The sequence below is a fragment of the Protomyctophum bolini genome (assembly GCF_963924005.1).
Source record: "Protomyctophum bolini genome assembly, chromosome: 22".
NCBI lineage: Eukaryota > Metazoa > Chordata > Actinopteri > Myctophiformes > Myctophidae > Protomyctophum > Protomyctophum bolini.
In genome coordinates, this window is record NC_137883.1 from 5,945,148 (window position 1) to 5,971,635 (window position 26,488).

Sequence of the window (26,488 nt, forward strand, 5' to 3'; positions counted from 1 at the left end):
GACCTTCCCTCTTCCCTCTTCTACAGTGTTTTGGGAAAACAGGACGGATTTGAATGCTACGAGCTGCAGGTGTGCGTGAAAGACTACTGCTTTGGCCGCGCCGACAGGGTGGTCGGCCTGGCCGTCATACAGCTGAGGGAGGTCGTGGAGAAGGGCAGCTATTGCTGCTGGTGTCCGCTGGGCCAGCGCATCGACATGGACGACACTGGCCTCACCGCCATGAGAATCCTCTCCCAGCGCAACGGCGACGAGGTCGCCAAAGAGTTTGTGAGGCTGAAGTCTGAGACGCGCTCAGCCGAGGAGGGCAGATGAGCAGGGCTTTTGAGGGAGGAGTGCGATAAAGTAAGGAAGTTTGTTTTGGGGGGGGGGGTCTTTCTTGACTGGGTTCAAGAACGGACGGCTCCGAGAGAGCGTGAGCTCTGTCAACCGGGGACTGGTTTAGTTTGAATAACGTTTTGTGGCTTTGCCGCTGCTGACTATTATGGCTCCCAGCCTTGCTCACAAGGCTCACTGGCACACGACAACCGGGCAATTGAATACTTGTGTTTCTGCTGTCCTCTCTCCCGCCTTTGCACGCTTTGATAAGTTAGCACATTAGCACACTATCATGTGGACTACAGGCCATTTACTATAGTCGTATAGTGACCGTTACTCAAGACTACAACAAAATAAACATTTGGGGCGGGGGGGAAACAAATGCGAATAAAGACATTTCTATCCTGGACCTGGCTCAGTGGGGCAATGCCAATTGCTTCATGGGAACCGAAGGTGTATGGTGGGTGACAGACCCTGCCAGGGGGGGGGCCGTGGCGTGGACGCCCTTGCCCCAGCCATCCTCCTTGTGTTCTTCCGCAAATAACAATCAGCCCCATGTGTTCAATGCCTTACTCTCTGCAAACTGTGAATGTGTGAAGTTGGACAGTCTTTTGGAAGCTGTTTTTTTTTTTCTGTTTTTTTTTTTCCTGTTTTTCTCTCTAGCTCCAATGTGGGTGTTTTTTTGTTTATCCCCCCCCCCCACCCTCACCACCACCCTTGTAATTTTTTTTGTTTGAGTCAATGTGAAAATCCAATGTATTTATGTTGTAAATTATATTATGTATTTGTATTTGTATGGGAATTTGTACAGCTGAGAATAGGGTGGTCCCCATTGTATAGTTTCACAGCAATTTAGCTGAATTCAGTGCTGAAAGTAAGTTATTGTTCCTATTGGTCTCTTGTTTCTTAAGTTTTCATATGTATTGTTAATTTTGTATACTGTGTTTTTTTTTTTTTTTTAATGATGGACTCTTGAAAGATTAGCCCCTGGGGCTAAAAAAATTAATTAAAAAAAAAGATCCATAGAAAATCAAATCAAATGTATATATAGACCCACCAAGACTTTGAGGTTTGAGGTATACTGAAGAATCAATCGTTCTGTTCATTTGTGCCTTGCCGTGTATGTAAGGTCTTGTCTTCGTGCCCCTTACAACTGCCATTCCCCCTTTTTTGAATCTCCAAAAAAAAAGGGATTCCCTGAAACCTTAAGCCAAGAAAATGAGTGAGGACATTTTACCATAATGTCAACTGTTAAAAAAAGGACCAAAATAATACATGAAGCGTTGCCCAATAGGCCAATATTGTGTATCGATACGTTTGGAACAATTGAAACCTTGCTTGTATAATCGCAGTCACAACAATCCAACGTTTGGGGCTCTATTAATAGCCCCTCATCCCTAAACTTCTTTGCCTTTTTTTTTTTTTTACTATTTAGAAATATATTTTTGAATAGTTCAACTAGCCGATCTACATTGACAGGTTTTGAGCTTGTAGACTGACTATTTTAACTATTCAAAAATGTTTTTCAAAATAGTAAAAGGAAATGGGGGGGAAAAAAAGGCAAAGAAGTTTAGGGATGAGGGATTTAGCATGGACGAAAATAGAGCCCTTGGTGTCCAAACTGATGTAACCTTTTAATTTTATTTAACTTTTTCTTTTTAAATATGTATGTATTTTGTCTGTACTTGTCTACAGTGTTTACTGTTGGAAAGATGGTGTATGCGGTGTACTGTATATACACACACACGCTGTATACTGTAACACACACACTATTTGCACAGTGAATGGTTTCAATTGGCTATTCTACAGTGTTATGCAGTGTTGGAGAAACTTGGCTTCAACTGCAGTTTACTGTCAACGGAAAGCTTTTTTCCAAAGGTTTCCAAAACGAGACATCCCCAGTTTGACAGTCTATAAAATGCATTACTGGTAGCTAAAATAATTATATAATGGACAATGTTTTCTTTTTTTTATATAAAGATAATGAGGAATGGACTTCAGGTATTATATATTTTCTTTGGGTTTTTTTTGCTTTCCAAAATGTATATGGATTTTGGAGCCAAACTCTTTTCAATTTTAGTTAATGATGACTACAGGGAATTAAAACCTGGGGGTTTACATTCATTTTAATATATTTTTACTTCTGTTCAGTGGCCTTATTTAGGTGAAAATAGAAAATGTGTGTGCATATTTTTAACTGTTTTTATCTGTGTATTCCCTTAAAAAAATAAATCTGTTTTCTTGAAGCAACCATCTTTATCTGTGCAAAAAGGAGAACTGGTGTTTAATCCATTTTGGGCGGGAACCCCTTTTGGTGTTAGCATTATGTTATGCTTTAGCTATTGAAAAATAGCAGACCTACAAGCTCGTAGCGCGCCACTCGGTGCCGCGCTAAGAGCTTGTAGATCTGCTATTTTTCAATAGCTAACGTGTTACATAATGCAACACCAAAAGGGGTCCCCGCCCAAAATGGATTAATTGGTTTTTTTTTCAGCTTGTCCATAATGAACCCGAGGCAAACCATTCTGGAAGGAGGTCCTGGCTAATTGGTGCTGCTGATGGAGTCGACCTTGAACTGGTGTTCCAACAGGCAAATATGTTTTACTTATTTGACTTGACAGTTACTGTATGTATGCCTATATGCCGTTCATTACTCCCACTTTCGCTGAATGGTAGAAACTGTAGCCGTCTGGGCTCATAATAGGCTGGTAATGGTGACAGCGTGTCGTGGGGGTTCAACTCCCGGTCCCAGAGAGGTGGCATTTTGGGAAAATGCACTTAGACATATAGACATGACACTATATGTCTATGTATTTGATGTATTGTTTCCTTGTGGTGTTCTTGCTTACTGTAAATCACTCTGGATTAAGAGCGTCTTCTAAATGCCTAAATTGTATATAGACGCTCAGCCAAGCCGGACACACACACACACACACACACACACACACACACACACACACACACACACACACACACACACACACACACAGTTGTATCCTTATATCAATGTAATTATGCTCAATGTAATTGTTTCATGATATTTTTCTTATTTAAATGTCCAGAATACTAGTGTATACAGTAGCTAACTTGTTCCTCTCGTATACCCTTGGGAAGCTTATCTTCCTAAGAGGAAATTATATACAGTATATCGTTGCATTTTGTTTGCATAATATGTAAATCCTTTGTATGCCTATGGACTGTATCAGGGCAGGAGAGTGTTCATCTTTGTAGGTTTTCAGGTGCTTGTAGACTTAGTTTTTTTCAGCTTGTCCATAATGAACCCACACACACACACACACACACACACACACACACACACACACACACACACACACACACTCACTCATCTGTCAGTGGGTCATGATGAGGTCTTTGGGTCTACAGAGCACCCCATTGTTCTCAGACCTAAGCATTAAATTCCATCTATGAACAGCACTTGCATTTGATGTCAAAAATGTCCTATAATCTGTGAAACACATAATTTTACTTGGAATATAACATCTGGCTTTGGGAGAAATTACAAAAGGTTATCTTGGGGAATTAAATCAAACTATTATAAATCATAACGAAGAGAAAGTTACGCCTCACTGTCTCTGAGCATGCGCACTAATGACTGGGTGTGTGTGTGACATACCTGAGATCCTCTGACCTTTCATATCATGGCCCTGTTTTGTCAGCTCTCATTGGCTAGAGAGGCAGTCCCCGGAATTGCCATTTTTTCTTTTTTTACTGCTCACTCCCAGGCCCGTCGCACCATCGAGGTCCAAAGATCGCTCGTTCTGTTTGCTCAAGCCAGGAGCTGTTAGACAAAGGTTCCTGTACCTGCACTCTAGGTCCCGCTCACAGATCTGTCACAGCAACACTGTTGCCGAAAACCTTGGAAGGACCACCCTGTGCCTCTTGGGACTATAGCTACTGCATCACTAAATCCTGAGTTGTCCATGCCGAGACACCTGCTCTAGATCCTGGAATTTCTGTAAGTCAGAGAGGTGTGGTGGGCGGGGGGGGGGGGGGGAGAGAGGGAGAGCAAGGTTATATTGGTATTGTAGTTTTCATGCCTTCCGTCTTGTTCTTCCCCTGTATGTATACAATCTTTGTGTCCTGTGTACAGTATGCGTTTGTGTGAGGACGGAACACAAACGACTCTGGGATCCAATTTAATTTGGAGGTAAGCATGCGACTTTATATCCTCAGAGATATTATGTGTAGCGGTTATATTGCACTGTTGCACCCTCAGATGGTCAAAGATATATATCTGTGACACTTGTAAGTGATCAATCGAAAGTCACGGCCTCGTGGTTCAATAACCTGCAAAATAACAAGATGAAAACCCCTGTGGCCTTCAAAAAATAAGAACTTAAATGACACCGAATGTGACAAATCTCAATGGATTAGTATACCTCCGTATAATCATCAATAAGTTCACTTGTGATTATTATTCTTATCGTTTATTAATACTAATATTTGAATACTTGGAGCTTCATTTCAAACTCGTGTAACAACTCAATTGGAACCAAATGCAATCATGTTTTCATTCTGACTTTGATACTTCTTTATTATTCTCTTGTCTATACGTACATTCTGAGAGTAAATGAGAATCTATGGACTCGATGAAACCTACAGTAAATACGGAAATACGGAGTCTAATGTTCAGGGTCAGTACTATCTTCCTCCTATGATCGTGTGGATTATCACTGGGGTACAAAAGGTTGAGAAAGGAGTGGCTAGATAGATCGATGTCCATGCAGAGTACTATAGAACAGATCACCACTGGTGTTAAAAAAGAAAAAAAAAAGGCACTTTAATTTTAATTCAAGTACTGGTACCTTTCTTTGGCTCCGACACACTTCTGGTATGTAGACCAGTAGAGGTCGAGACTAACATCTAGTTTCAAGATTGCTTTATTTGTCATTCTTTCCAACCGCAGCAGCAGAAAAAAACGATATTATGTTTGTCCTAGTTAAAAGACAACAAAATGCCAAAAAGACACTTGCCTCTCGATATCACCTCTGCTGAAGCTGAATTGAATTAGTGAATCCAATGAGGAATCATATGTCATCTATTCTAGGCTTTCCCAGGGTGGTCCCACCACTGAAGGCAATCTCATGTAGCAGAAATGCTAAATGTTTTTCGATATTTTTGAAAGAAAACTCACAAGTCATTTTTACTTCCTCCTGCTGCGGACATCTTCATTTATTTTAGCCCATTTTGGGCGGGAACCCCTTTTGGTGTTTTAAGCATTACGTTATACTTTAGCTATTGAAAAATAGCAGATCTACTAGCTCATATCTACTAGCTCATAGCTGCTATTTTTGAAAAATCGTGAAAATGTGGCGCAAATCTCTGAATATATATTCTTTCAGAGCCGACGTTTTTAACTCAAATCTTTGCTTCTGGGAGGTCCCTGGAACAACATATTTTCAGATGGGGGTCGGCGGTCAATTACACGTAATCTTGGGGGTCCTTGACATTAAAATGTTTGAGAACGACTGACCTAGAAACATGCAGTTTTTCAGAAAACTGTCAGGATTTAGGAGACATTTGTAGAATCGTCCTCGGGGGGCCAAAAGGCACACCCGTCTGTGCTTCCTCCATGTGCTGGTTCCTCTTCCTTTACCACAATGTCCTGTTTCCTCACGAGGCGTATGTGTTTATCAGCAATGTTTCCCAAATCTTTCTCTTCCCCTCTAGATGTAATATGTGATCATACAGCTGAAGATGGGCTCACTAGTGTCATCCATTGGTCAGTTGTGTGGTGGGGAGAAGGTGCAAGGTGAGATCCCAGGCAAAGTGTCTTAGTTTGTAGGCCTATATATAGGATTATACTTTTACCTTTTTTGATGTGTAGGCAGATAGCATGCCCACAATATGAGTACTGTTCCCTGCTCCACTGTATAGAGGGTATGCGCAAGGCATAAAGTGAATGGCAGATCGAGTGACAAAGTGAATTTAATGTTTAAAGTCATTTAATGCAATCAAATGGGACTTTTTTCTGTTTGGATGTATGGGCTGTGAATGAGTAGTTTTTTTTTGCCACTCAGTGGGCATTCCCGCATAACTTCCGGGTATGATGATGTCACACGCATGCCCTTGATTGTTTGAAGCAAACCATACGTTATCCATTATGTTATAAATCTCTATACTTAACCAAGAAACATTTCTGTACTTTTGCTATACGTGGTGATAATTGTGTATTGCGCGTTGTCTCTTTATAGAGACGGAGAGGTTCCTACGAGCCAATGACAGACCCTTCAACTTGTCCTACCAGTATGCTGTGAGTGAAAAATAATAATAATTATAATAATAATATCTGGGACTCAACGACGCTTTACATGTGTTGGGGCCAGGGGGGGGGGGGGGGGGGGGGTACAAGAAAAAGGACAACTTTATTAGAATAAAAAAAACAGAATAACAGAATAAAACCAATGAGATAGATAGTGTAGGTCTATGTGATTCGGATAGACATAACAATAGGATTTTGAAACCCCCTCGCCAGATTTGCATTCTGAAATGTTGTCCAGCAGGGGGAGTGGCTTTACCCAGGCCTACATGCGTTATGCATTTAAGATGCGCCACAGCAAATCAAGAACCCACAGTCGAAAGCATATTCAAAGATACAATATAAAAACAACAACAATGTAATAGATAAAAAAATAAAGATAAAAATACAGTTCAGTTCAGTTCAGTGAACATACATTCAAACGGGGCTGGGGGGCCGGGAAATGCTTTTCTGAACTGGTATGCTGCTTATATACATAATTATCTCACCAGTCACCACTCACTGATTGTTGTCATATACACACTACAGTGATATATACACTACAGTGTATAGTGGATGTTATTGCACAGCTGCTCAACATTGTTTGACCCACTACGCTTAATTAAGCCTCTAGCTAGCGCACAAGCTTGTAGCTGTGCTATGTTCAGTGCACGGGGGACCGTTTTATGACAATGCACTGTACAAACGAGGCGTTGCTCTCTTTCTCAGGACAATGCCATCAAGACCTCCAAATACAACGTTTTCAACTTCCTGCCACTGAACCTCTTCGAGCAGCTCCAGCGACTCGCCAATGCCTACTTCTTTTGCCTCCTCATCCTTCAGGTTAGACCGTTTTCACCTATCTGGCTTTAAAACAAGAAATTGATGAACGTCAATTAATTACCAGCTGCCTTGTTGTACAGTATCTCAACTGAATTGTGCTATGAATGTAAGTTTTGATCAAGTCGCGTGCGTGCGTGCGTGCGTGCGTGTGCCGTGCCTGTTATCCCTTGGTTTGCACGATAGGTTGTATAGTTGTAGGACTAATGACTGGTCTAACCAATGACTAGTCTAAACCAAAAACTGTCTAAACTAAGTACTGCACCCCGATGTTAAAAAGTACTTGGACCCCTTGGCCGCCTCGTTACCCGTTCGTATCACCGGCAGCGCTCGCTGTGACTTTCTTAAGTTTCTTAAAAGTTAGTGTCGGATGTTGCTAGCATCCCATGGCTGAGACAGAGTCATGCCGTTCTGTTGATTGCTAGCATCCCATGGCTGAGAGGTTGGCTAGAGGCAAACGGTGCCTGGTTGCCTAGTAGAGACGAGGCAGGCAATAATGGCAGCCAATGAGAACGATCGCTTGCTAGTACAGTACGTGAAAAGGTTATCTTTGAAGAACAAAGAAGGGTCCCGCACACTGCCAGAAACTTGCCAAAAATGTTGCTCTTTATTGGTCAACGTTTCGGTCTATTCGACCTTCATCAGGACAGACTTGTTCTTCAAAGATAACCTTTTTAAGTATGCTTTATTGCCCTACGCACCCGTCACTATAGACTCTTGAGGTGTGCATCGGCCTTTTGCTAAAAAGCTTGCTATAGTAAGTGAAAGACAAAGTGATCGATCACAGACCAGCTCAGCTGTTACACAGCAGCTGGTAAAAACAAATACTAATGTATGAAGGTATAATTCTGTTGAAATGTTCTACTTTGCATTATGCGTAATACATTACCCTGTGTGAGCGTTACATTGATTTTGTATCATGGAGAGTACAGTATGTATACTCTGATATAGTTTACGGTTAAAATGTATGTACTTAACAGACATTATTGTAGGTTATGAACTTACTGTGTTGTGTGTGTGTGTGTGTGTGTGTGTGTGTGTGTGTGTGTGTGTGGTGCACGCGCTCTGACCACAGGTCATCCCAGCGATCTCCTCTCTCTCCTGGTTCACCACGGTCGTTCCTCTGCTGCTGGTGTTGTCCATGACGGCAATCAAGGACGCCAACGATGACATCGTGAGTTCTACTACACACGGTGTCCATATTTTTTCTATCGTGGCTGAACATTAAATGAGGCTGTGTAGAATGATCACGACATTAGAAAAGTATTATAAGGCGCTCGTGGTGGCACAGGGTAATAAAGTAAGAGGTCCACCGCCGTGGAGAGTATATATAGGTGTGAGAATCCACTGCTGTATTTGTATTTGTATTTATTTATTCAGCACAGTATAAAAACAACACAGTGAACATATACATATAAGAAGGGTAAAGTGCTAGGCTGAGGCAAAAAAGCCCAAGGGGCTTATACGAGGCCTCTACCTATATAAATTATAATGAAACATTGTACATGAGATATAGAATATCCAGTAAACATGATTGCAGTATAAAACAAAAACACAACAAGAACATGCATTCGGTTTGGCCGAGCGCCTCTCTATGCTGTCACTGTGCTTGTTGTGTATAGACTCTATACCAGGGGGTGGGGTGCCCACACTTTTTTTTTTACTTAGAGAGCTACTTTCAATGAGCTCAACCAGATCTACTGACCAAAATAAGTACTATCCCTTTGCTGGAAATAGTTACATATACAGTAAGACACACTATGGGAACAGGAAATGGAGAGGAGAAATAGAATTGGGTAGGTTTTCTTGTATATAACTCTGTAACGCGTACTGACATTTGTGTGCAACACTCTTGAAAACAGTGGGTTTGAGCTGGCAGGCCCTTTTTTATGTCAATCAGTCAAGTCACCTTAATTCAAGTGATAGATTTTGTATTTTAGGGCCATGCGTGGTCTACCTGCACAGCCTTTGTGATCTACTAATAGATAATAGACCTTCTGTATCAAATGGTTTGTTCTCCTTCCTCTGCTCTCCCAACCTAACAGAACAGACACAAGAGTGACCGGCAGGTAAATAATCGCAAGGTGGACGTCCTCATCAATGGAGAGTAAGTCACTTCTTCTTGCCCACAAGAACAAACGTCTGGCTGGCCCGTCAGGCCTTGTCTCTCGTGAATCAAATCTCTTTGGTTATATAGGTTTGACCACCAAAAGAAAATGCATGTCTGTCCCAAGTAATTCAATTCTCTTTAAACATTCAACCGGAAGAACTTCATTCACCATGGTGAAATCTAAATTATCGTAATTTAAAGGACCTGTCTGACACGCATACGAGACACATAATTTTGTATTGTATTATCATTTTAAACGTTATATGTTCATGTCTTTGTAATTCACCAGGATGAGCAGTGAAAAATGGATGAACGTTCAAGTCGGAGACATCATCAAACTGGAGAACAACCAATTTGTCACAGTAAGTCTATGGACAAATGGAACTGACGTAAAATGCCATGGTTAAAATTGCGTAGATTTAAATACACATACGGTCTTTTCTTCCTGTTCCGACATTACCAACTTTTTAAAAGTGCTTTTACTTGAGGCAATTATGTGCTTGCACATGAAGCTGCATTTTACAAGTGGCATAAATTCAGATATCGTTTGTATTGTTGTTATTATAATACAGGTTGTGCTATACCTATACATTGGTTTTGATGATGTTTTAGAGATGGTAGCATCAGCATTGAATCACATGTGGTTCTATTTTCTATTTTCATGTTTAGCATAGCCTCCCTCCTCCCTCCCTTTTTTATTTTCTGTTATTTGATTGTGCCACTTGCGGTTGAGTAAATGTCTGTTCTTTTTTTGGCAATTTGTTATTTTGTGGTGTTCTGTGTCAGCCGGCTGTTGTATCTTGAAAATCACACCCGTGTGAAGTGAGTGGTGAGAAATGACTGTTATCGTGTGGCGGTCCCTCTACTGTACCCTCTACTCAGTCTACTGTACTGTATTGTACTGTCACTGTACTGTACTGGCACACCCGAAAGCATCATATATACAGTTAATACATGCGTGTGTGTTTGTGTGTGTGTGTTAGGTTGCGCACAGTTGGTGGAAAAACAACCATGCTGTTTTTGTGCTCATACCCACCCAGACACCCAGCCACCCACCCACATAGCTCCGTAAGGGAGTGGTTTCGCCACTCAAAAATCTAATCAAATGCTAATCATAAAAAGTCCCCAATGGGGACAATAAAATGTATAATATAAGCATAATCTACAGCGACAGAAATAACACTGTTTACACCCAGCCTTACGGAGATACAATGCTTCTGCCTGATAGCAACGATATACAGTAAGGGCATTTAGAATCGGGTGAGAATGAGATGCACGCTAATGCCTAAATGTGTTCTTATTTTCTTTATTGTATAATGCTTTATATTCTCTAGGCCGATCTTCTTCTGCTGTCCAGCAGTGAGCCTCTCAATCTGGTTTACATTGAAACTGCTGAATTAGATGGGTAATGTATTTACTGTATGTCCTTCCTTTTAGCAATTACAAGTATACTAAATTATATTATTGACCTTCCAAAAAAAACGTCCAAAAACGTTGTGGATCCAATGTAGTTATTTATTCACAAGCTTTTGTGAATCCACAAAAGCACTTTAACTTTCCTATCTATCCTTTCTATCTACGAGGTCATAATGTGTCACATCACGACGTGTAGTAGTGAGCTTAAAAGATATATTTTCACTACTTTTGCACAAGACAAATGATGAATTAGGACATTAAAGTCTTAAAATATGGAGGTTTCTGCCCAATGGTTATGATGGGCCTGTAAAGAGGTGTTCTAAGTATCTCTGTTCAAGTCCAACATACAAGTCTCAAGTAATTTGTGACCGGTCTCCAAGTCAAGTCACCAGTGGCGTGCACAGATAGACACTAGGCCACTAGGGGGTGCTAGAGCACCCCCTGCCCTTTTTTCTCTGGACAGCAATGTGCCCTTTTGGAGAACCCCCCTCCCCTTTTTTTTTTCTTCTTTTTTTTTTTTTTACAGTATGTGGACCATGGTGACATTGATCAATTTTTGATTAAAAAAAAACATTATTTAGGCCCTAGATTTGCCCGTAAACCTCAAGTTTAGCAGGCATATACAGTTAATATACGGTAATATACAGATGTGATGGTATACAATTCTGGAGTTTACCGGGATTTGTTGGAAAGTTTAACGGGAGTTTCCTGTAATATACACATCCGTATTCCATGCTTTTTGCGCAGTGTAAGGCAACCGGCATGGTTCCACGTGCTGCACAAGGTGCCCTTTTTTCACTTGAGCACCTGCCCCTCTAAATGTCTGTGCACGCCACTGCAAGTCACATCATGGCCTCTTGTCGCCCCCCTCCCTCCCCCCCCCCCCCACACACACACACACACACAGGGAGACCAACCTAAAGGTGAAGCAGGCCCTGACCGTCACTGGAGAGATGGGCAACAGCATTGAGGCACTAGCCAACTTCAACGGTAAGAGCCAGGAGAGGTAAAGAAAAAAGATACTTATATAATATTTTGGTTTGATTAAGGCTAATCTTCTAGTCTAAACCTATAAAAGCTATACCTTAAACATGCAATATTTGGTCACCTGTTGAATAGTCTCTCAAGACTGATGAGGCCTGGGGCCGTGGCTCAGCGGTCCGGGCACCTTGGCCGGTAGTCCAAGTCTGGCAGTGTGCCGCGGGTTCGACTCCCGATCCCGACGGCCTTTACTGCATGTCTCTCCCCATTTCCTGTCAGTCTACTGTCTGTCACTCTATAAAAAAAACTGAGTGGTGCAACTCCCCCCCCCCCCCCCTCTCTCTCTTGTGTATTTTATCCCCTCTGTTTTAACGACGTGATGTGACTCACCTGTGTGAACCAGGTGAGGTGCGGTGCGAGGCTCCCAACAACCACCTGGACAAATACAAGGGGACGCTGACGCTGGACGGAGAAGCATACTCCTTGGACAACGACAAGATTCTGCTCAGAGGATGCACTCTGAGGAACACGGGCTGGTGCTATGGCCTGGTGGTTTTCGGAGGTGACGCACGAAAACTTTGTGACGGATGGAACTGACGTATATAGCGCGCCACCGAGTGGCGCGCTATATATGAACTTGTAGGTCGTTAAAATGTGCCGAAAATGTCTTTCCAAAAAATGTCATGATTTAGAAAACTTTCGACGTCAGGCCTGAATGGGTTAAGCAACTAGTCGACTAGTAAATCCACCAGTCCACCTTGTTGGTACTAGTTGACTATTTGATAAGATTATTTTTTGTAGGCCTCAAGATCAGCTAGTTATAGTCGCCAATGTACACCGTTTTTAAATGTAGCCTACAACTATTTATTTTTTATTTATTTTTACATAATAGGTAGGCCTAGTCGACTAGTTTAGGTCTACTAGTCAACTAGTAAACTAGGCAACTAGTCGACTAGTAGAAATCACTAGAATTGAAAGCCCTACTTGGAACCCCTTCTTCTGACATCTGACAAAAGCTGAACGTTATTACCGCTAGTTTATAATTAAGGAACCACTCGTTGGTAAACGTATGCACCGGTCTGGCACTTTATTTTCTTCTTGTTACGGTATATGTTCATAAATAACTTGGATAACTTGGATTTAGGCTCATGTACAACATGAAATCACACTGAAACTAACTAACTCACTGTTGTTTATAAAGTGGGCGCATTCACGTAGTACAACTTGGAGACCGATGTGTCATGGCATCGTTAGACATGTTCTTTGTATATTTTAATTATCTAAATACTGTAACCTTTTATGCCCTGTATTTTTAAATGATACTTTAGTATAGTATATGACATGGAAGCGTATGTATTTCCCCCTCTCCAGGTCCAGACACCAAGCTGATGCAGAACTGTGGAAAGACGACGTTCAAGAGGACCAGCATCGATCACTTAATGAATGTGCTTGTGTTGTGTGTAAGTCTGACACATCTGCCCAACAGACACGCACGCACGCGCACACATGCACGCACATGAGCACGCAATATCAAAGCAGAAAATGTTACCTGTGTGTGAGTGTGTGTGTGTGTGTACTGTCTCTCTCACTCTCCCTCCCTCTGCCTCTCAACTGACGTCACACTCACACACAACAGAAACGCTCATTTGCGCTGACGTCAATAGTTGACCAACAACAGAACATTTTTCACTGGCTTTGGGCATGTCCGGTCCATATACTGTACAGTACAGTACGGGGCATTTTTGTCCAGACGGACTCGGAGACAAGCCAGACAACTTTAACTTCATATAGACAGAGACAGACATGGAGTGGAAAGAAACTTCATTTATCTTGAGTGAAACGGCACTGTGACTGAATACACATGAGTAGCGTAATCACATTATCCGTGGTGGAAAGTCATTAAGTACTTTTGCTTAAGTACTGTACTTGAGTACAATTTTGAGGTATTTATTTGTACTCCAATTTCCAGTACTTTTACTTCTACTCCACTACATCTCGGAGCCAAGATTTGTACTTTTACTCCGCTACAATTATTTGAAAACTTGAGTTACTTTGGCGATTAGACAACATACATATAACCACTTCAACCCTATACAGTACATTTTGGCCATTTGAAAAGCGCGACGCATTGAGAGCTTGTAGATCGGCTCTTTTCAATAGATTTTCTACACATTTTGAACTTGTTCTAAATGGTAAATGGTGCATTTATATAGCGCCTTTATCCAAGGCGCTTTACATAGATTGTGCATTACATTCACCCATTCATACACCGATGGCAGCGGAAACCATGCAAGGCACCAACTAGCACATCGGGAGCAATTAGGGGTTCAGTGTCTTGCTCAAGGACACTTCGACAGTAACTCTGGGGGAGCCCGGGTTCGAACTGGCAACCTTGCGGTTCCCATCCAGGCACTCTACCCCTGAGCCACCGCCGCCCCGGCTATAAAGACATTTTGATGCCGATACCTTTGCACCTTTACTCAAGTACATTTTCAAGTCCGTACTTTGACTTGTAACGAAGTAGCTAAGAAATTGCAGCATTGGCACTTTTACTTAAGTAAAAGAATTGAGTACTTTTTTCGACCACTGCACATCATTATTATTATTATCATTACTATTATCATTATTATTCTTCCCTTCTCCTCCTCCTCCTCCTCCTCCTCTAGATCTTTGGCTTCCTGGCCAGCATGTGCACCATCCTGGCCATCGGCAACGCCATCTGGGAGGTGAGGGAGGGCTCCGTGTTCACGGCGTTCCTCCCGCGGCCCGACGACATTGGCGCCGGCTTCTCCGCCTTCCTCTCCTTCTGGTCCTACGTCATCATCCTCAACACCGTCGTCCCCATATCTCTATATGTCAGGTATAGAGAACGACACTCTAATCGCTGCTGCTGTTGTTGTTTTTTTGGCAGCAAATTTTGTATTTTAGTTTTTGGTTTTTTTAAGTCTCTTCAATAGTTTTCATTTAGTTTCAGTCGCATTTTAGTCACCCGGAATGTTGTAGTGTTGAGGCTAGTTTTAGTCGACTAAATCTACAGTTGATTTAGTCGACTAAAATGTATTTTGGCGGGCCTTGATGCCGTCGTAATGACTGCTTTTTTACACGCGCTGAAAATAGCCCAAGTGTAAAATGACTTGAGAATACTGGATCTCTCGTCCACTATATTCCCACATTTTAGTCTTAGTTTTTATTTGTCGACGAAATTGTCAGTATATTTAGTCTCATATAGTTTCAGTCGTCATAGCTTCGTTTTCATTTAGTTTCCCTTTAGTTGTCGTCAGTGAAAAAAAGGATAGTCGACGAAAACGTCACCGCACGTTCTGTCTGTCTGTCTGTCTGTCTGTCTGTCTGTCTGTCTGTCTGTCTGTCTGTCTGTCTGTCTGTCTGTCTGTCTGTCTGTCTGTCTGTCTGTGCATCATTCTACATGATCCGTTTGCCTCAGTCTCAATCTAAACACGTGTGTTGTCTGTGGGTCGTTCTAGTGTGGAGATCATACGTCTGGGCAACAGCTTCTACATCGACTGGGACCGGAAGATGTACTACCCCAAGAACGACACGGCCGCCCAGGCCAGGACCACCACCCTGAACGAAGAGCTGGGACAGATCAAATACATCTTCAGTGACAAGACGGGCACCCTCACTCAGAACATCATGACCTTCAACAAGTGTTCCATCGATGGAACGTCATACGGTATACTAACTAACATTATCAGGGGGGGGGGGGGGTGATTTGTTAAATAAACCATCGTTTTCTTTAACCACTTCTACACTGTATGTGAATGTCTTTCAACACCTTTCAAACATACTATGTATCGTTTATGACAGTCAGTCCCTCGTATTTGATACGGTCTGTTTCTGGCGAAAATGTAACTAATTCTGCAGCAGTGTAACATTAGCCTCAGTAGATTCTTCATATCCATATGAGTGGAACGGCCGGGGGTGATTTGCTTTTTTTTTTTTTTTCAATTACAATTCATGAACCCGTGGACTTAGCGCCCTCTGCTGATATTGACGCCATTAAGTACTCATTGGCTTTCACATGAAAGTGTGAAAGTTGTGATTTGCATGGCTGCATAACAGCAGTTGTGCAAATGAATTGCGTGGAATATTGTGAACCACAACATTGGACCATTTTGATTGAACATTTGGGTCTCTGGCCATCTTTTTTCTTTTCATCCGTTATCCAGGGGAGTTGTTCGACTTTTCTCGACAAAGGGTGGAAATTACAGAGGTGAGGGGACGGACGGAATTACTCTGAGAGAAACGTATCGTATCATTTTTCAAAAACAAAACGAACACAAAATGGCCTATGTTATACATTGTCGTATGATAAGTGTCCGTGTGTAAGAGTAACTATACGTTTCTGCTCACCTCTTCTCGTCTGCAGAAGACGGAGAAAGTGGATTTCTCCTGGAACAAGCTGGCCGACCCCAAGTTCGTTTTTCACGACCACAGCCTGGTGGAGGCGGTGAGAGGCGGAAACCTCCACGTCCAGGCGTTCTTTCGCCTGCTGGCCCTGTGCCACACCGTCATGTCTGAGGAGAAGAAAGAAGGTAGGTACAGTGCAGGTATTATGAACATTCTGATTCCTAGATGGCCTCTCTACCCATTCAGGCTATATAATCCATTATCCAACAGACATCATTTCTGAGCAAGCTTAATCTGAATGGTCAAACGAGACCATTACGTAGAATGTGGTCAAATCAGCATGCCTTTTTTGAGTGGTGCAACCCCTCCAGGGAACAGCAATGTCCGTGTTCACCTATGTGTTGGTTAATGAGCACCAGTATGAGTACCAGTAGGGGCGCTGTTGTGCCAGAAACAGAGAGAGAGAGCGAGACAGTGCTGCACTGTTGCCTGCTAATGAGAGAAAAACTCTCTTTTACAATGGAAAACTATTTCTTATCATACACGCTCTCAAGGTTATTTGATGCTTGAGACCATAATACCATAATGCCTCCACTATACATCTGGAAAACCTGCTTTCAATTGCTCTGTTCCGCACACTTGGAACACCTTACAGACGTCACTAGAGTGCAGCTCTCTTCCTTTCTCTATGTCACTTTCAACTGGATACATCAACGTTGGTAAATCTCAACTGTACCGGTTTGTTTTCATCCCATTCAAAGCGGGAACGCCTTTTTGTGTTTTAAGCATCATGTTGTACTTTAGCTATTGGAAAATAGCAGATCTTGAGCTTGTACAGTATAGGTCTGCTATTTTTGAAAAATCGTGAAAACGTGGCGCAGATCTTTGAGTGTATATTCTTTCAGAGCGAATGTTTTTAACTCAAGTCTTTGCTTCTGGGGGGGGGGTCCCTGGAACAACATATTTTGAGATGGGGGGTCGGCGGCCAATTACATGTCATTTTTGGGGTCCTTGACATGAAGTAGTGTGAGAGCCACTGATATAGTGTCATTTACTTTATTCATCCATGTTTTGTTTTTCCTTTGTCTCCTAGACCCCTCTCCCCATTTTTACATATTGTACATCATTGACATTTCATTCCCTTCCTCAACCTTTTCCTCCCCCGTTGCAGGAGAACTGTACTATCAGGCCCAGTCTCCTGACGAGGGTGCCCTCGTGACCGCGGCGAGGAACTTTGGCTTTGTCTTTCGCTCGCGCACGCCAGAGACCATCGTGGCGATGGAAATGGGGAAGGAGGTGACCTACGACCTGCTGGCCGTGCTGGACTTCAACAATGTCCGCAAAAGGATGTCCGTCATAGGTGAGAGAAAAATGCGTGTTCTATACGCACCAGAAATAGCCCTTCACTAAATCCCGTGCACCCCAAAAAGCGATTGTCCAATGCCAATCCAAATAGTTTAGCAACGGTTGCTATATGCAGGTCAAGCTTTCTTCGCTGCTGACGTGCCTATTGGACAAGGATGGGTTGGGGTGGGACTTAGTGAAGGGCTAATTAATTGGATCTATCGAATTCTAGCTGCGACCCCTTGACGTACTGTACACGCAAGTCCTGTCGCTCCCGTGAGGCGAGAGGGTGGCAGGGTCACTCGTAAAAGGTTGGTTTGTGTGGGAGACTGTTTATTACAGTAGTTACACCCAGGTTACACCAAGGCTTGTTCAGCCTTTTTTTAATAGTATCAACTAAGAGGGAGGGAGAGAAAGGGAGAGACACGCAGCAAAGGTCGAACACGACTCGAACACGCAACCCGCTGTCGGGCCAAAGCATATTATGTGGCATGCCTCTGGACCACTTGGCCAGCGGGCGTCCCCCAGGTGACATAATCTCATGGCAATTTGTTGGAAATACTGCCTTATTTTTTTCTTCCAATTACAGTAGATCTATACCAACAGCCTTTAAGTAATGTGAATCCCTAGACTCCTTCAAAACCGCTCGGTCAAAGTCAAAGTCCCAAACTGTGCATGTTTTCCCCCTTTTTTGAGGAGCGCTATAGCCCCTCCTATATTCAGCAGTAGTGTAGATTTGTGTCCTAACACAAAAATGAAATGCCATTGACAATGAATGGAGAATGTACGTCGAGCAAATTGGCGGGCTATTTCGGTCGAAGCAATATAGGGCAAATAGACATGATGACAAATTCTTTGACACAAATATCTAGTATATATATATATATATATATATATATATATACTAGACCTCTAATTCTTTTTTTCAATGTTTTATTTTTGTGGCTTTCACCTTTATTTTATATATTTTATGGAGGGACAGAAATGGGAAGAGAGATGGGGGGGGTGTTTTTGGTGTAACACGGGTACCAATAGCCAGAATTCTAACGTTTATTGAAGCAGATATTTCAATTTTTCTGGTAGACTACATTACACGCTATAGGCTGGTAGTGTGTGCAAAGACCCCCCCCCCCCCCCCCCCCCCCGTGCACAGAGAGAGTTTATGTACATGTGAAAAATGCTATGTCCCTCCATGTGTTTGTTCAGTCCGAAACCCTGAAGGTAAGCTGACTCTGTACTGCAAGGGAGCAGACACGATTATCTATGAGAGACTTCACCCATCCTGCAAGAAGCTGATGGAGCTTACCACTAGTCACCTCAATGTGAGTGACACATTATCTATTCACTTACCACTAGTCACCTCAATGTGAGTGACACATTATCTATTCACTTACCACTAGTCACCTCAATGTGAGTGACACATTATCTATTCACTTACCACTAGTCACCTCAATGTGAGTGACACATTATCTATTTACTTACCACTAGTCACCTCAATGTGAGTGACACATTATCTATTTACTTACCACTAGTCACCTCAATGTGAGTGACACATTATCTATTCACTTACCACTAGTCACCTCAATGTGAGTGACACATTATCTATTCACTTACCACTAGTCACCTCAATGTGAGTGACACATTATCTATTCACTTACCACTAGTCACCTCAATGTGAGTGACACATTATCTATTTACTTACCACTAGTCACCTCAATGTGAGTGACACATTATCTATTTACTTACCACTAGTCACCTCAATGTGAGTGACACATTATCTATTTACTTACCACTAGTCACCTCAATGTGAGTGACACATTATCTATTCACTTACCACTAGTCACCTCAATGTGAGTGACACATTATCTATTCACTTACCACTAGTCACCTCAATGTGAGTGACACATTATCTATTTACTTACCACTAGTCATCTCAATGTGAGTGACACATTATCTATTCACTTACTACTAGTCACCTCAATGTGAGTGACACATTATCTATTCACTTACCACTAGTCACCTCAATGTGAGTGACACATTATCTATTTACTTACCACTAGTCACCTCAATGTGAGTGACACATTATCTATTTACTTACCACTAGTCACCTCAATGTGAGTGACACATTATCTATTTACTTACCACTAGTCACCTCAATGTGAGTGACACATTATCTATTTACTTACCACTAGTCACCTCAATGTGAGTGACATATTATCTATTTACTTACCACTAGTCACCTCAATGTGAGTGACACATTATCTATTCACTTACCACTAGTCACCTCAATGTGAGTGACACATTATCTATTCACTTACCACTAGTCACCTCAATGTGAGTGACACATATAATTCATTAAAAAATATATTATTACTAGCAGTGGTGTTTCTTGTTTCATTATTACTTTACTTTACTGTTACAACAGGTCACTTTTGTGCAGTGTAGGGCTGTAGGCTATATAATGCATTTTAAGTGACATTAAATGTTGTTATTTCAATCTGCAATGAGTTTGTTAGTTAGTAATGCACAGGTGAACCCATAACGGGTTGACCTGTGTGGGTCGGGTGGGTTCAGGTAAGATTAAGTAGGATCAGGACCTATACAGCAATACTCCATAATATGCTTTTTTGTATGTCTTAAAAGAAAGCGAGATGGTAAAATAGAAGGCGAGGGAGAGAGAGAGAGAGAGAGGCAGGTAGATATTAATAATAATAATAATTTCTGTAAAATCTGTCTTATTTACACACAATTAGTTCTTAACCTCCTTGGACTTGGGGACCACCTGCTGCTGAGAAATAATGAAGAACTTCTTAAGCCTCATGAGTCCTGACAATTGTGTACTGTGTACACACACGCGCGTCAAGTGTGTGTTTTAATTTGCTTCCGTCTGGCCTCGCCTCAACAGGAGTACGCTGGTGATGGTCTGCGTACATTGGTCCTGGCATACAAGGACTTGGACAACGCCTATGTAGAAGACTGGGGACGGCGCCACCATGAGGCCAGCACTGCCATGGACGGACGAGAGGAGATGCTGGACGAACTCTACGAAGAGATTGAAAAAGACCTGATGGTTGGGTTCCCACACGGACACGTCTATCTATGCTGTATAGCTAACAGGATATAAAAGGAGGGATGAATGGATTTAACCCATTCTGACCTGAGATCAGATTCATACGAGGTTTCCACTGGAAACACACTGGTCGGATTAACCCATTCTGACCTGAGATCAGATTCTAAAAATGTCAGTCGTTCTTCGATTTTTCAATAAATAGCAGACCTACAAGCTCGTAGCGCGCCACTCGGTGGCGCGCTATGAGCTTGTAGATCTGCTATTTTTCAATAGCTAAAGCATAACATGATGCAAACACCAAAATGGGTTCCCGGTCAGAATGGGTTAAAGTCAATTGTTAGTTTGATTAACTGTTGAACCCCCTAAATCTGTCTAATCTAGTTGCTGGGATCCAGTGCTGTGGAGGACAAGCTCCAAGACGGAGTTCCACAGACTATAGAGCAGCTAGCCAAAGCCGACATCAAAATCTGGGTGCTGACTGGCGATAAACAGGGTTGGTACAGAGATTTATTTTTTACGCACATAACGTGGTACCGGTGCTACATCTCATCTAATCTATATATATATTTTTTTTTTTACATGCAGTACATATTGTTGTCGTAAACGGGATAAGGTTTATTCTAGGCATGTAACGATATATCGTATATCAATATATCAGTCACTTTCAGTAGTAGAAATTAAGTAATTTTACATGAAAATGTACTTTTGCAATGTAGTTAAATATTTTTTTTGATTGAGGAAACTGGGGGGGGAGATGAATCATAATCCTGGTCTCTAAACTGCCTCCCCCTGATGGAGGGGAAAGGAACTGGTTGGAATAACGTGTTCCTTCCACGCGCTATACTGTACGTCCAACCAGGGAAACTCCCCCCTGTCAGGTGTAAAGGAGCAACTTGGACACTCAAGCATGAAGGAAGCATGAGTTAAGTCCGTTGCTCTCCCCAGGTTGGCGGAGGGTGTGTAGAGCCCAGGATCACATTAGATGATTGACACAGGGGTGAAAAATGGGTTACAAAATCGTGGGATAAAAAATATATTTAGAAAAATAAATCATAAAAAAAAGATTTTTCTGTCATTTGTCTGGAAAAATGTTAAATATCGTGAAAAATCGTATTGTGAACCTCATATCGTGATACGTATCGTGAGTTGAGTGTATCGTTACATGCCTAATATATGTTCGTTGTGTTTTTGAGACAGAGACGGCAGAGAACATTGGCTACTCGTGCAACTTGCTGAGGGAGAAAATGAACGACGTGTTCATTGTGGCTGCCAACACTCCTCAGGCAGTGAAAGAAGAACTAGAGTAAGTTATGTTTATGTCTTTGAATTTAAATGATAAAAGGCTAAATTAAGAAACCAATTTGTGTATGAAATTTGTAAGGAAAAGGAGGGCTTCTAAGGGCATATTATAAGAAATGATAGCCACTGCCAGCACTCACGTTCTGTCCATGATTATTAAGTAATAAGTAGCCAACAAGGGACGTGTTTCGGCTACAAAGCCTGCGTAAACATAAGGATTAAGGAGTATGATGATTATGTTTACTCTTTACACACTCTTATGATGTACTTTTGGAGCCATGCATTATGTTGTTTTAGTGACTGGAGTCCTGTGCCTGCATTCCTTGACGTTTCTAGTAACATTAGTGGCACCGAGTGCCGCACTGCGAGCTTGTAGATCTGCTATTTTTGAATAATCGTGAAAAATATGGTAGAATATGGAAAATAAACGTTTTTAACTGAAACATCAGGTTTTTCAGAAAACTGTCAGGATTTTAGAAGACATTTTTTAAATGTCGACGTCGGGCCTAAATGGGTTCTAATAACACACCGGTCCTTTGCTATGTGTTAAGGAACGCAAGACGGAAGATGTGTCCGGATGCACCCGATCAGCCACACGTGGTCACGAGTCGTGCGGGTCTGTTCTGGCGCAGCAAGCAACAGAGGGTGGAGGACGAGCAGGTGGAGGGCGAGTATGCCCTGGTCATCAATGGACACAGCCTGGTAAGGTCACAGTGACCTGGTCACAGTCAGAATCACTGAACGAGAATCACCTGCCTCTCTAACGAGTGTTAGAGAGTGTTAGAGAGTTTTTAACAAAAAGAAATTGCTTCTTGGGGGGGGGGGGGGGTTCCCTGGAACAACATTTTTCCATTGTTGTGGGTCGGCGGCCAATTCCATATATTTTTGGGGGTCCTCGACATTAAAACGCTTGAGAACCGCTGACAGAAAACTGAATTTAGAAGGCATTTTGTAGAATCGTCCTCAGGTCTAAATGTGGCCCACGCCACGCGTATGTCGGACTATAGCGGGATGTCGGACTTAAGGCCCGATTCATACTCCTATTTTACCGCTGTAGTGCCGAAATGATTTCGGCTCGTCATAAATTTTCAGTAGCACCGAAGAGACGACTTTAGGACGGTATACCCCCCCCCCCCCCCCCCCGAACCTCAAATGACGTCACATTGTAGGCTCTACAGAGCCGAACCGACTTTTATTCGGCTCTAAAATAGGAGTATGAATCGGCCCTAACGCGCAGTCCCCCCCCCCCTTTTCCCACCATGTCTCACACACCAGGCCTACGCTCTGCAAAAAGACCTGCAGGTGGAACTGCTGAGGACGGCCTGCATGTGTCAGACGGTGATCTGCTGCAGGGTCACCCCTCTGCAGAAGGCCCAGGTCGTCGAGCTGGTGAAGAAGTACAAGCAGGCGGTCACCTTGGCCATCGGCGACGGGGCCAACGACGTAAGCATGATAAAAGGTAAGCGGGGTTTAACATAAGAACGTGTTTGGAGGGGCTTCTGTCTATTATACATTACACATTACAATAGATCCGCTTTTGCACAACACTCTTCTAGATTCAAGATTCAAGATTATTTATTGCCATGTCAACAGAGTTGATTGGAATTTGTTTCAGTGACATTCATTGCAGTAACAGATGGAGACAACAATTTGAACTACAATGAAGTAGTGCACTGGTTGCACCCAAAGTGGGGTCCGGGGACCCCCCCAGGGGTCCTCGAGGGAGTTCCAGGGGGTACCCCATAGCTAAATGATAGTTTGGAACCAATTGGACCCTCATGGGTCTGTAACTCTGAGAGTGTACAAATGGAACCAAATGGACCCTATAACGGGTTTTGGTTCCATTTGTCCACTCTCATAGTTAAATTAACGTTGATTTTACAATATAAATCGGGGGTCCCAGAGATAGAAATGACATTGAATGGGGGTCCGTATAGAGACTAATGCATGTCAAACTGGGGGTCTTTGAAATGGTTTAGAATCACTGCTAGAGCTGTCGAAATCTTCTCTTATGGGGGGGGGGGGGCATGTCTTTTCCAAATGGGTCTCATTGGTGTCAATTTGGACGTCATGAAAAAGTTTGTAGTGCATTCATTCACCAAAAAAACAATTGAAATATGGAGAATTGGAGATGCAAGGTGTCTTTCTACACAACAGCAACACCATCTACTTATTGCCCCCCCCCCCCCACAGCGGCCCACATAGGTGTGGGCATCAGCGGTCAAGAGGGCATGCAGGCGGTGCTCTCCAGTGACTTCTCCTTTGCCCAGTTCCGGTACCTGCAGCGCCTCCTGCTGGTGCACGGGCGCTGGTCCTATCTGCGCATGTGCAACTTCCTGCGCTACTTCTTCTACAAGAACTTCACGTTCACCTTCGTGCACTTCTGGTACGCCTTCTTCTGTGGGTTCTCCGCTCAGGTGAGTGCAGAGAGGTCGACACGCGATCGTGTGCTTTATGATCACGACGGGGGGAGACGATCCCAACATTAGAAACGGCTGGAACGAGATGACCCATTTATAGGCCTGACGTCGGAAATGTTCTCTTTTTCTGAAATGTTTGCTGTATCAGTGGTGCTCAATATTTCACGTCAAGGACCCCAAAAATGATATGTAATTGGCCACCGACCCATATCTGAAAATATGTTCTTCCAGGGACCCGCCTCCCCCCAGAAGCAAAGATTTGAGTAAAAAAAAACGCTCGCTCTGAAAGATTATATATTCAAAGATTTGCGCCACATTTTCACGATTTTTCAAAAATAGCAGACCTACGGCTATGAGCTTGTAGATCTGCTATTTTTCAATAGCTAAAGTGTAACATAATGCTTAAAACATCAAAAGGGGTTCCCGCCCAGAATGGGTTAAATTCAGGGTGTAAGCTGCCTTGTGATACTTATTGGGATAGCTGGTTTTCACTGTCCTATCAATAAACCTTCATCACAATATAAATTAGAAATGGTAACTACATAGGATATTAGTAGAGTAATATTATAAGATATAACCTAAAACAAGTAGTAATAGGCAATGGTGAAAAGACGGGTTGCATTTATTTAAAAAAAAAACACTGACTTTTACTGTGTGTGTGTGTGTGTGTGTGTGTGTGTGTGTGTGTGTGTGTGTGCGTGCGTGTGTGTGTGTGTGTGTCCCTACACCTTTCTTTTCTTAAATGCAGACTGTATATGACGAGTGGTTCATCACATTGTACAATTTGGTTTACACGGCTCTCCCTGTCCTTGGTATGAGTCTCTTTGACCAGGTAAGCCAAGAAAGAAACATTGTGTTATACAACTGTAAGAATTGCAAAAGTATTCTGGACACTTTGTGTCCCAAATACAATGACAGTATAATTTCTCTGTTTCTGTTAGTGTGTACGGCATATTGTGTGTAGAGTCTACAGTCTACAGACTGTATACTGTACTAGTGGTAATGTTTTGTGTAATGTATATTCTCTAAAGAAGAACATAACTAAGTAGCCTTGCCGAGCCATGAGGCCCATAGGGGGCAGGAGCCTATCTTCTGTTTCTGTAGCGTGAGGCAGCTTGATATACAAGTACACCCCCTGGACATGACGCTAGTATGTCGCAGGGACTTACCCCCAATGCAACCCTTGATGCTGAGTGCCAAGCAGGGAGACACCGGGTCCCATTTTTAGAGTCGTTGGTATGACCCGGCCGGGGATCGAACCCCGACCTCCCAGTCTCAGGGCGGACACTCTACTTACAAGGCCACTGAGCTGGTATAAAAAATATATATATATACATACAGAACAATATACATGTATATTACTCTGTTCATCTTCTCACTTCTGTCTATCCTTTGTTCTCATATGTCTCTCTTGGCCTCTCTTTTTTTTTTATGGACGCATTTCTTTATTGTCAGAGTTAAATCAACATTGAATTTGATGTGAAAAACAACAGACAATCTGGACACAAAAAAGAGGAACAGCCTTTGTTTATTAAAAGGCAATTGTCAAGATGCTTCGACCTCGGAGGGTCTTCACCAGGGCGAAATGATCATTCCGCCCGGACCTGATGAATCTCTTGGCCTTTCTATCCCATGGACCATCCCCTCACTCTCTCTGTATCTTTCTGCCCCCCCCCCACCCCCTCCTTCCCTCCCCTCCCCAATCTATCTGACCACTTTGCAGGACGTGAACGACCGGTGGAGCTTCCAGTATCCCCAGCTCTACGTTCCCGGGCAGCTCAACCAGTACTTCAGCAAGAAGGCCTTCGTCCGCTGCATGATGCACAGCGCCTACAGCTCCCTCGTCCTCTTCTTCATCCCCTGGGCGACCATGCGCGACACGGTCCGGGACGACGGCAAGGACATCGTGGACTACCAGTCCTTCGCCCTGCTGGCCCAGACGTGTCTGCTCATCGCCGTCAGCATCCAGGTGAGAGGACTGACCGTTTAGACGTTTGAGCGGCAGTGGCGGTGACTCGAGTACACGTTTCCCAGGTGCTTTTATACTTGCTACTGGAGTACTTCCG

At 42.8% G+C, this 26,488-nt stretch overlaps 2 protein-coding genes across 2 annotated transcripts in view; both read left to right on the plus strand.

The window, feature by feature from the left end:
- LOC308310215 (protein unc-13 homolog B-like) overlaps positions 1 to 2,561 on the plus strand; it is a 104,266-nt gene extending 101,705 nt beyond the window's left edge. The window contains exon 41 of the mRNA XM_080756429.1: positions 27 to 2,561. Within this exon, the coding sequence (XP_080612555.1) occupies positions 27 to 312 (286 nt within the window). The 3' untranslated portion in view covers positions 313 to 2,561. The remainder of the gene's footprint in view (positions 1 to 26) is intronic.
- A 3,472-nt stretch (positions 2,562 to 6,033) lies between these two features.
- Positions 6,034 to 26,412, plus strand: LOC308309593 (phospholipid-transporting ATPase ID-like; the record flags this gene model as incomplete). Its single annotated transcript, XM_080755503.1, has 22 exons — positions 6,034 to 6,088; positions 6,531 to 6,589; positions 7,304 to 7,417; positions 9,460 to 9,521; positions 9,814 to 9,886; positions 11,688 to 11,724; positions 12,325 to 12,483; positions 13,293 to 13,381; positions 14,588 to 14,781; positions 15,404 to 15,612; positions 16,109 to 16,152; positions 16,309 to 16,474; positions 17,461 to 17,649; positions 18,840 to 18,955; positions 20,539 to 20,703; positions 21,085 to 21,196; positions 21,901 to 22,006; positions 22,554 to 22,704; positions 23,278 to 23,461; positions 24,196 to 24,419; positions 25,171 to 25,254; positions 26,146 to 26,412. 22 exons carry the CDS (start codon positions 6,034 to 6,036, stop codon positions 26,410 to 26,412), a joined length of 2,859 nt encoding a protein of 952 aa, XP_080611629.1.
- Positions 26,413 to 26,488: the final 76 nt, after the last annotated feature.